The sequence below is a fragment of the Phacochoerus africanus genome, chromosome 9, assembly GCF_016906955.1.
Source record: "Phacochoerus africanus isolate WHEZ1 chromosome 9, ROS_Pafr_v1, whole genome shotgun sequence".
Classification (NCBI taxonomy): domain Eukaryota; kingdom Metazoa; phylum Chordata; class Mammalia; order Artiodactyla; family Suidae; genus Phacochoerus; species Phacochoerus africanus.
Window position 1 is genome coordinate 80,614,982 of NC_062552.1, and position 12,421 is coordinate 80,627,402.

General features: G+C 35.6%; 1 protein-coding gene across 1 annotated transcript; it reads left to right on the top strand.

Annotated features, from left to right (window-relative positions):
• Positions 1-11,217: 11,217 nt before the first annotated feature.
• On the top strand, positions 11,218-12,165 carry LOC125136701 (olfactory receptor 4F4-like). Its single transcript, XM_047797507.1, has one exon. The coding sequence runs from the start codon at positions 11,221-11,223 to the stop codon at positions 12,163-12,165; it is 945 nt and encodes a 314-aa protein (XP_047653463.1). The 5' UTR covers positions 11,218-11,220.
• The last annotated feature ends 256 nt before the right edge of the window (positions 12,166-12,421 follow it).

Below are 12,421 nucleotides of genomic sequence, written 5' to 3' on the forward strand. Positions count from 1 at the left end.
GTCACAGCATGAACTCCATTTTAAAAATCAGGTTTTTCATTTTTCAGTTTTTGAGATTGTATGAGTTCTTCGTATATTTTGAATATTAACCTCTTATCAGATATACAATTTGAAAATATCTTCTCCCATTTAGTAGGTTGTATTTTCTTTTCTTTTTTTTTTTGGTGATTTTGTTGCTGTGCAGAAGCATTTTAGTTTAATGCAGTGCCATTTGCTTATTTTTGTTTTTGTTGTTCTTGCATTTGAAGTCAGATGCATAAGAACATCATTAAGAACAACATCAGTAAGGTTATGAAACAGGTTTTCCTCCAGGGATTTTATGGTTTTAGGTCTTACATTCAAGTCTAATCCATTTTTTGTATCATTTATTTACATATATATATATTTTTTCCCTACTGTACAGCATGGTGACCCAGTTACATATACATGTATATATTCTTTTTCCGCACATTACGTGTTCCATCATAAGTAAAGAGACAGAATTCCCAGTGCTACACCACGGGATCCCACTGCTAATCCATCCTAAAGGCTACATTCTGGATCTATTTACCCCAAGCTCCCAATCCCTCCCAGTCCCTCCCCTTCCCTCTTTGGCAACCAAAAGTCTATTCTCCAAGTCCATGATTTTCTCTTCCATGGAAACATTCCTTTGTGCCATATATTATATTCCAGATATAAGTGATATCATATGGCATTTGTCTTTCTCTTTCTGATTTCCTTCACTCAGAATGAGAGTCTCTAGTTGCATCCATATTGCTGCAAATGGCATTATTTTGTTGTTGTTTTTTATGGCTGAGAAGTATTCCATAGTGTATATATACCACATGTTCCTAATCCAATGATCTATCAATGGACATTTGGGTTGATTCCATGTCTTGGCTACTGTGAACAGTGCTTCAATGAACATGCAGGTGCATGTGTCTTTTTTAAGGAAAGTTTTGTCCAGATATATGTCCAAGAATAGGATTTCTGGGTCATATGGTAGTTCTGTGTATAGTTTTCTAAGATACCTCCATACTGTTCTCCATAGTGGTTGAACCCATTTACATTCCCACTAACAGTGCAGGAGGGTTCCCTTTTCTCCATACCATCTTCAGCATTTGTTCTTTGTGGACTTACTAATGATGGCCATCCTCACTGGTGTGAGGTGGTATCTCATGATAGTTTTGATTTGTATTTCTCTAATAATCAGTGATATTGAGCATTTTTTCAAGTGATTATTGGCCCTCTGTACATCTTCCTTGGAGAAATGTCTATTCAGGTCCTTTGCCCATCTTTCAATTGGGTTGTTTGCTTTTTTGGTGTTGAGTTGTATAAGTTGCTTGTATATTTTAGAGATGATGCCCTTGTCAGTTGCATAATTGAAAGTATTTTCTCCCATTCTGTAAGTTGTCTTTTTGTTTCCTTTTGGTTTTCTTTGCCGTGCCAAAGCTTGTCAGGTTGATTAGGTCCCAGTGGTTTATTTTTGCCTTTATTTCTGTTGCTTTGGGAGACTGACCTGAGAAAACATTTGTAAGGTTGATGTCAGAGAATGTTTTGCCTATGTTCTCTTCCAGGAGATTGATGGTGTCTTGTCTTACATTTAAGTCTTTCAGCCATTTTGAGTTTATTTTTCATGCGTGGTGTGAGGGTGTGTTCTAGTTTCATTGATTTGCATGTAGCTGTCCAGGTTTCCCAGCAATACTTGCTGAAAAGACTCCCTTTTTTCTATTTTATGTTCTTGCCTTCTTTATCAAAGATTAATTTACCAAAGGGGTCTGGATTTATTTCTGAGTTCTCTGTTTTATTCCATTGGTCTGTCTGTTTTGGTACCAGTACCATACTGTCTTGATGACTGTGGCTTTGTAATATTGCTGAAGTCTGGGAGAGAGATACCTCCTGCTTGGTTTTTGTTCTTCAGAATTGCTTTGGCAATTTTGGATCTTTTGTGGTTCCATATAAGTTTTTGGACTGTTTGTTCTTGTTCTGTGAAAAATGCCATGGGTAATTTGATAGGGATTGCATTGAATCTGTAGATTGCTTTGGGTAGTATGGCCATGTTTACACTATTAATTTTTCCAACCCAGGAGCAGGGAATATCTTTCCATTTCTTTACATCTTCTTTAATTTCCTTGATTAATGTTTTATAGTTCCTGGCATATAAGTCCTTTACCTCCTTTGTCAGGTGTATTTCCAAATATTTGATTTTTTGGGGTTCAATTTAAAAGTTATTGCATTCAATGTTTGTGAATGGTGCAAAATAGTGATCTAGTTTTATTCTTTTGCATATGGTTGTCCAGTATTCATGAAACTATTTAAAAATTTTTATTTCATTAAATTTTATTTTATATTGGAATATAGTTGATTTGCAATGAGGTGTTAGCTTTGAGTATACAGCAAAGTGACTCAGTTAATTATATATTACACATATCTATTCTTTTCAGATTCTTTTTTGATATAGGTTATTACAGAATAGTGAGTTCCCTGTGATATACAGTAGGTCATTGTTGATTTCCTAGTTTACATATAGCAGTGTGTATATGTTAATCCTAAACTCCTAAATTATCCCTCCCTCCACTGTTCCCCTTGGGCAACTGTAAGATTGTTTTTTAAATCTGTAAATCTTTCCTTTTTGTAATTAAGTTCACCTGTATCATTTTTAAGATTCTACAAATAAGGGATATCATATGATATTTGTCTTTGTCTGAATTACTTCACTTTGCATGACAATTTCTAGATCCCTCTGTGTTCCTGCATTATTTCATTCTTTTTTATTGATGAATACTATTCTCTTGCATATATGTACTACATTTGCTTTATCCATTCCTTTGTAATTGATATTTAGGTTGCTTCCATGTCTTGGCTATTGTAAACACTGCTGCAATGAACATTGAAGTGCATATATCTTTTTGTATTATTGCTTTCTGTGGATATATGGCCAGGAGTGGGACTGTTGGATCATATGGTAGTTCTATTTTTCATTTTTTGAAGAACCTCTATATTGTTTTCCATAGTGGTTATACCAGTTTACACAGTCTCACCAACAATGTAGGAGTCTTCCCTTTTCTTCACATCTTCTCCATCATTTATTGACTGTAGATTGTTTTTGGTCATGCCCATGGCATGCAGAATTTCCTGGCTAGGGCTAGAACCTGTGCCACAGCAATGACAACACTAGATCCTTTTGAAGAGAAGGAGACTTTTGAGCCAACAGGGAAGTCCTTTTGAAGACTCTTTGCTTATCTGGGATGCTCTTGATTTCTCCTTCAATTATGAAGGATGATCTTTTTGGGTAGAGAATGCTTAGTTGTAGATTTTTTTTTCCTTTCAGCACTTTCTAACCCATGAAATTTCTGCTGAAAAATCTTCTGATAGCTTTACAAAGTTTCCTTTGTCCATAATTGGTTGTTTTTCTCTTGATACTTTTAGGATTCTCCCTGTCTTCAGCTTTTACCATGTAAATTGTATTATGTCTCAATGGGGGCCTCTTTGGGACCACTGTATTTGGGACTCTGCTTCCTATACCTGGCTATCTGCTTCTTCCTCAGATTAGATAATTTTTCAGACCCTTTCTCACAATCTTCTCCCTTTGGGACATCTGTGATGCATATATTATTCTGTTTGATATTTTCCCAGAGATCCTTACAATACCTTCACTTATTTATTTATTTTTTTTTCATTTTGCTACCCTCTCTGAGTGGGTTCCATTGTTCTGACTTCAGCTTGTGATTTATACTTCTCCCTCATCCAGTCAATTGTTGAACATCTCTGGTGTATTTTTCAGTTCTAGTAAAACGTCCATTTGCTACTTTCTTACTTTTCCTATGTCTTTGTTGATGTTCTCACCATGTTCATCCAGTCTTCTCTCAAGTTTGGTGAGCATCTTTACAACCATTATTTTAAGCTTTTCTATCAGGTACATTGCTTACCTCCTCTGCTTCATTTAGCTGTTGCTTGTTTGTTCATTTTCTATCTTTTTTTAAAAATTTCTGCTTTGTTCCTTTTTTTGGAATATGTTCCCCTGTCTCCTCATTTTGCCAAAATCTCTGCTTGTTTCAATGCATTAGGAACATCAGCTATATCTCCAAGTCTTAAGGGGTGGTTTTATATAGATAGAGGCTCTCATCAAATTTAATCAAGTTGTATACCTTTATTCTTTTTTTTTATATAGATAGAGGCTCTCTATCTCTTTTATATAGATAGAGCCTGTGAGGCTCTCAGGTTATACTCACCTAGGCATCAGAGCCAGGTACTCAAGGGTTGCCTCTTACATGGGCTACATGGATCCTCCTGCTGTGACAAAGTGATGGCTGTCCTTGTGGTGCAGTAATGGGTGGACTGGTCAGGGGTCATTGATTGTCAGGGCTATTGCTTGTCTAGCTCTGAGGTCTGGCCAAAATGTATGACTATTGTTCATCTTGCTGTGAGGCCCACCAAAGTGCAGGGGTTGGGCGGCACTCAATGGAATATGCCCACTGGCACCAACAGGTTAGAGGAAGAATTTCATATAGCACCTGCTAACTCCAGCATTAGCCAGGTAGCCTAAGATTTTAAAACTAGCTCCCAGGAGTGTCTCAGTACCCAAGGAGTGCCCAAAAACTAGCTCCTACCAGTGTCTCAGTCCCCAAGGAGTGTGTAATTAAAATACAGGCAAAACCTGAAACAAAAGTCTCACTAAAGAATATGTATGGATGGAAAATAAGTATATGAAAAGATGTTCAACATCATATATCATCATTAAGAAATTGAAATTGAAACAGTGAGCTATCACCCTATAACTATTACAATAACAAAATCCAAAACACTGACAATATCAAATGCTGACAAGAATGCAGAGCAAGAGGAACACTCATTTATCACTGATGGGTATGTACAAGCAGACAAAAATTCATCAGTGATATAGTAGACCTGAAAAACACTAAGAATCAATTTGACATAATTGACATTTATGACAACAATACATCAGAATACTCATTCTTTTGAAGTACACAGGGAACGTTTACTAGGTTAGACCATATTCTGGACCATAAAACAAGTCTCAGTAAAATTTAAGGGATTCAGGTCATACAGAGGTATGTACATCAATGTTCATAGCAAATTTGTTTATAAGAGCAGAAAACTAGAAACAACTCAAATGTCTCTCAGCAGGTGGCATCAGTTAACACATTGTGGCATACACATACAATGGAATATTATCCAGCAATCGGAAGGAATGAACTACTGATACACATGATAAATACCAAAATAAATACACTAGTTGAAATAAGTCAGACAAAAAAGTGCATACTATATGATTCAATTTTCATAAAACTCTAGAAAATGCAAACTAATGTGTAGTAATAGAAAGCAGATTAACAGTCCTCTGGGGAGGAAGGAAGTGAGGAGGAAAGGGAAACCGGGACTATCAAGGAACAGAGGAGAACTTTTAGAGGGTGCTGGATATGTTCACTTTCTTAACTGTGGTAATATTTTCATGGTTGAATACATACATCAAATTTAATCAAGTTGTATACCTTTATTCTTTTTTTAACTTAAGTATAGTTGATGTACAATATTATATGTTACAGGTGTACAATACGGTGATTGATAATTTTAAAGTTTATATTCCATTTATAATAAAGTATTGGATTTATTCCCTATATTGTATAATATATGCTTGTAGCTTATTTTATACAAAACAATTTGTAATTCTTATTTCCCTACTCCTATATTGTCCTTCTTCCTTCCTTCTGCCCACTGTAAACATTAGTTTATTATCTGTACCTGTGAGTCTATTTCTTTTTTTTAAGAAATAGTCACTAGTTTTCTATACATTTAGATTCCATATATAAGTGATGTCATACAGTATTTGCCTTTCTCTTTCTGAGTTATTTCACTTAGCATAACACACTTCAGGTTTACCCATGTTGTTGGAAGTGGCAAAATTTCATTCTTTTTTAGGACTGAATAGTATTCCATTACACACACACACACACACACACACACACACACACACACAATCTTCTTTATACATTCATCTCGATGGAAATTTAGGTTGTTTCCACCTCTTGGCAACTGTAAATAATGTTGCTATAAACATTGTTGCACAAGTATATTTTCAACTTAGTGTTTCTGATTATTTTTGGATATATAACCAGGAGTGGAATTTCTGGGTCATATGATAGTCTGGTTTTAGTTTTTAGTTTTTGGGGACATTTCCATATTGTTTTTTTCACAGTGGTGCACAAATTTACATTCCTATCAACAGAATATGAGGGTTTCTTTTTTTCTGCATCCTTGCCAACATTTGTCATTTGTATTCTTTCCGATGATAGCCACTCTGGCAGGTGTGAGGTGATATCTCAATATGGTTTTGACTTGCATTTCCCTGATAATTAACAATGTTTAGCATTTATTCATGTGACTGGGGGCCATCTGCATGTCTTTTTGGGAAAATATCTATTTAGGTCTTTTGCCCATTTGATTGTTGTTGTTTTTAATTTTATGGCCACAGCTGTGGCATATAGAAGCTCCTGGGACAGGGATTAAATCCAAGCCACAGTTGTGGCCTACACCACAGTTGTGGCAACACCAGATTATTTAATCCAATACACCAAGTCAGGGATTGAACCCACACCTCTGTAGAGACCTGAGCCACTGCAATTGGATTCTTACTGTTCTATTCCTAATGGAATTTCTATGGTCTCTTTAATAATAGTGTTCCATGATGGGAACTCCTGTCTTTTGCCCATTTTTAAATTGGATTGTTTGTTTTCTTGATGTTGAGTTGTATGAGCTGTTTACACATTTTAGATATAAACCACTTTAAATATATGCAGTTTGTTATATGTTAATTACATCACAATAAGCTATTTTAAAAATCTTTTAAAAAAAGATCAAAATAAATGTATTTTATACTACCTTCAATATTATTTTTTTAATTTAAAGATATCTTAATAATTTGGCACTCAAAGCATAACTACCAGAAACTCAAGTAATCATAGATAATGTTGAAACTAACCAGTCAGCTAACCAAGATTACCTGTCGATTTATAAAACATTAAACATGCATGAGAGCATCCATCCATATCAGGGTTTTCTATTGGTGGTCGTACATCACACTTGTCAAGAGATGATTTCTCTTGAAACTTGAACTAAACCTTAATTGAATCTGTTTATTTAGACATTAAGACTGTAGAAATGAAGACTGCAGAAGACATCTCCTTAGTAATTACAGGTTAACTGAAAAATAATTTAAAACATCACTAATGTTTAATGCTTAGCTACTTTTCATGTGATTTTTTTCTTGTATGTACTGATTACCAGGATATGTAAAATTTATCACGCTTAATAAAGAAGTCCCTGAGATATTTACAATGCAAATTATTTTCATGATTCTTGCTCTGTCCAAAACAGAGAATAGGGAAATTTCACCCAAGGGATTCCTTCTCGTGGTGAATAAATGTCAGACTGAGGGAACTTTCTTCCACAGATAACTGCCTCCACCCAAAAGTAGGTATTTTCTCAAGCAAATATCAGAAGAAAAGAGTAAAAAGTAATTTGGTCTTTGAGAAATTTGTCTTTACGGTAAGTTATCTCATATTCTCTGTGACTCTCTTCTTTAAAATAAGTAAACAAAATATTTATATGTATGTTACATGCATGCCCACTATGCTTGGAGCTGAATATGGCTTATTTAACTTCTAATCTTTAAAGAAATAATTCACAGAGTTTCTCCTCCTATTCTATTCCTACTGGAATTTCTATGGTCTCTTTACAAACAGGGGACATACCACCATAACGCTATGCCTCAGAAATGCTCTAAGTCTGCTTTAGGAGATCATGGCTCTTCAATTATATCACAGCTATTTAATTTTTAGCAACTTTCTGCTATCCTGGCTAAATGGTTCTTGCCATTTAAGAGATAAAGTGATTTATAGCAGAGAGTATTGCACACGAAGATAACATTTAGCGTAGAGATAGAAGTTAAAAATAGTTATATAACCAGTGAGAAGTGATGTAAAACTCAGTTACTATGACATTAATAGGATTTAATAGAACTGAAACTCATAACCTGGGAAAAAAGGAAGGCAGCTATACAGGTAGAGAAAGGAACTTGGACTCTCCCTGTGTACCTCACCAAGTGTACATCTCAGGCAATCTATTAAATTCTCTGAGTCCAAGATTTTAAAATTATAAATATTGATAATCTCAAAGCTTTAGGATTATTATTATAAACAATGACTAAAAGGACATTGTATCTAGACTAGAATGAAAAATGTGTGACTATATAGTAACACTTCAAAAAGAGTAACTAAATTTGTCTCTTTTCTCTAATTTTTCAATATTACTAACCCTAACGTTAACACCACCTCCTTTCGTGGAAAATCAACCTGAGTTACAGGATTTAAAAAGTGCTTTAAAAGATTGTGCAATTGCCTCTTGTAGGTCTTTTAAAATACTGAAGCCCTCCTAGACAAAAATAAAAGTGAAAGATAAAGTGATTTTTATGGTCATGGAAAGCAAGAAACAAGTACGATGTTTCCCTTGTATCTATCTGATAGCGTTCCTAAGCATCTGCTTATTAATTTAGATAAAATGTGTTTTAAAGAAAATTGATTTTATATACTTTGCTTACAGAAGGTGGTTGGCAGTTAAATAAAATTGTTGCCAGCTGTAGAGCTTTATGTTGCATTTTAATGAATAATGAAGGAAAATAACTAATATTTATTAAACTTGCACTGAGTGTCAGAAAACCATGTTCTCAGTATATTTTCTGACTTGAAGGCATGTCTCCTAGATTGAGTGTTCTCTTTTTATAGATGAGGAAATGAAACAGAAATAAATTTAGCTCAAAGTCACAAGGTCAAGTAATAGAGTTCAGACCTAATCTGACCTAATTTAAAAGTCCATGGTTATTCTACTAATTATCCCAAGTGTTGTATTGATATTCATAGAGTAAAATAAGTAGTCTACCAATACTGTGAAATAATAACTTCAAAACTGATTAAAGAACACTATAATTTCTTACTGGTAAATTGTTCCCTAGCAATGTATATATTCATCTTTTAGCAAATTCCTCTCTCGAACACCATTGAAATTTTGATTTTGCTATTAGCTATCTTCTATGTCTCTTATCCCAACAGGTGCAAAACTAATTATAGAAAAACTAATCCTGGAAAGATTTATCTTGACAAAAATTCAATTTCAAGGTAAAGTTCAAATTGTTCAAATTTCTCGGAGGACGTAAATCTATTGGGTGTAACATCAGGATATTTTCTTTTGAAATTAAACAAAGCTCTCTTATGGAGGATGTATTTATTTGTAAGTTGTGAGACTACTATGACATACTCCCCTTTACACAGCAAAAGTGTAATCTCTCTAATTTCTTTAAGAAATTCTTTTTTTTAGGGGGAATTCCCTTTCTGGTACAGTGGAAATTAATATGACAGGTATCGATGAGGATGCAGGTTTGATCCCTGGCCTGGCTCAGTGGGTCAGGGATATTTAGCATTGCCATGAGCTGTGGTGTAGGTTGAAGACGCAGCTTGGATCTTGAGTTGCTGAGGCTGTGGGGCAGACCTGCAGCTGTAGCTCTGATTTGACCCCTAGTCTGGAACTTCCATATGCCATGGGTGTGGCCCTAAAAAGCAAAAAGAAAAAAAAGAAATTATTTTTTCCATGTTTTATCTATGCTTCTGAGTTCTCTTTTAAGGGGAGGGGAAACTAGTGCTCAGGATGAGGTAATGGTTTTCCTTGTTCACCTGCTCTCCTTGGCAATTTCAAAGGATAAAAGAAGATGCAACACCCAAAAGTAAAACAAATCCAAGGGAAATAAAGGGGGAAGAGATATATGCAATTATCTTTCCACCATCCCTCTAGAGAGGAATCCTCAATATACTTAAGGATGAATATAAACAATATCATTAATCTATTTGGAGGTGAATAAGTGGTTATTTCTGAAGTTTAACTTCATGTTCAGTCAGTACTGATAGAGACATTTTGCTTACACGTGTCTGTACCTTATTTTCATTTAAAAAATATATATATATTTTTTGTCTTTTATCTTTTGTTGTTGTTGTTGTTGCTATTTCTTGGGCCACTCCCGTGGCATATGGAGGGTCCCAGGCTAGGGGTCGAATCGGAGCTGTAGCCACCAGCCTACGCCAGAGCCACAGCAACGCGGGATCCGAGCCGCATCTGCAACCTACACCACAGCTCACGGCAACGCCGGATCGTTAACCCACTGAGCAAGGGCAGGGACCGAACCCGCCACCTCATGGTTCCTAGTCGGATTCGTTAACCACTGCGCCACGACGGGAACTCCTAAAAAAATATATTTTTAACTTTTATGGTAATATTTCAAAAACCTAGTGATTCCCTAGAATCCATCAATATAATTGAAGTTAAATATTTTTTTTGATAAGCTTGTGTTATAAGGAGCTTCCATTCTGAGTTCATCAAGTCAGAACCTGAGCTTGATTACCTTCCACATTGGTTGATTCCTTTCTCCCATAAATTTCCACTGGCTTTTTCTTTTCTAAGAGATCTAGTTTACTAAATTAATTCCATTTAACTGTGATCCTAACTGAAGATAAATATGTGCCTGATTGTGCATTGAATTATGCCATTGTATTCACTGTATGGCTGTCTATGTAACTTCTCTCCTAAAGGTTTTTCCAACACATATTTTAGAATATTAAGCTAAAAATCTAATTCTATGTCTTAAAGAAGAGGTTCAACTGAGGCTTAAGGAATCATTATGCATAATATAGAAAAATTGTAATTTTGTGCCAGATCATTTGTTTTGAATTTCAATTTCTGTTCACCATCATCTTCCTAAGTAGATGACTTAAGTTTTAGCTACTAAGTTATAATGACTGTTGCTGGTAGGGCACCCAGTTTCTCTTCACTAGAGTAGTGGACTGAAGCTAGTCATGGAGTAATGAACTGAAGCCTTTCATTTTGCTTTCACATTTCCTCCTTGTGAGAGTACCCTCTCAATCATTTACAAGACTCCCATCTTGGAAAGTCAGTTTTAGACATTTACTTCTCTTTGTGGCACAGTACCATGAGCATTTTGCCAAGATTTGTCTTCACAATTACCTTTTCACATTTAGATATCAATGCCAGATTTCAACGACAGTTAAACTTCATTATGATAGAATTTCAGCCAAAATTTTAAATTACATATCTTTCCCATTCTACTAACTGATAATCTATCCTTCTCTCTAGCTTCTTTTAGAGAATACACTGAATTAAATGGATACAGGAAATCTGTCCGTAGTGTCAGAATTTGTGCTTCTGGGACTTTGCCAGTCATGGACTATGCAGGTCTTACTCTTACTGATATTTTCTATCCTTTTCCTGATCATTGTATTTGGAAATATCACCATCATGATCTTAATCACCATTGACACCCATCTGCACTCCCCTATGTATTTCTTACTGGCCAATCTGTCCTTTGTTGATATGTGGCTTTGTTCGATCACTACTCCTAAGATGATTACAGATTTTGTCAGAGAAAAAAAGACTATTTCCTTTGGAGGCTGCATGTGCCAGGTCCTCTTTGTACATTTTTTTGGAGGTGGTGAGATGGTGCTATTGGTGGTAATGGCCTATGACCGCTATGTGGCCATCTGCAAGCCTCTCCACTATTTGACCATTATGAATGTGCAAAAGTGCGTTGGGCTTGTGGTGATTTCCTGGACCATTGGCTTTGTGCATGCCATAAGCCAAATGGCTGTGATAATACAATTGCCTTTTTGTGGCCCCAGGGAAATTGACAGCTTCTTCTGTGATATACCGCTGGTCATCAAGCTTGCCTGCATAGATTCCCATAGCTTGGGAATATTAATGAATGCTGACAGTGGGGTTCCAGCCATGACCTGCTTCATAGTGTTGCTGATATCCTACACGTACATTCTTCTTACTGTTCGTCGAAGCTCTAAAACTGGTGTATCTAGGGCACTCTCTACCTGCACTGCACATATCACAGTGGTGGTGCTCTTCTTTGGGCCCTGCATCTTCATCTACGTGTGGCCACTCAGCATCACCTGGGTGGACAAATTTCTTGCTGTGTTTTACTCTGTCTTTACACCTCTCCTAAATCCAGCCATTTATACCCTAAGAAATAAAGAGATAAAAAATGCTGTGAAGAGATTCAGAAGCTACTACTTGCATTCCAAGGAAAAATTTACTGCCTAGAAACCTCACTATAGGCCCTTCATATTTAATATATATAGACCTTATAAAATAAGGTGAAAATTCTAGGCACTCAATTTATATCTACATGTTATGGCTATCTCCAAATGCAAAAATAGGGCTAATATAATTCAAGGAATTTCAAATTTATTAATCAACCAGCAGAACACCTTGAAATATTTCCCTTTCATTCCAACACTAATGAAAGACACTATGAAGAGACTGTCTAATCAGTCTTCCTATGCCTTTAACTACATTA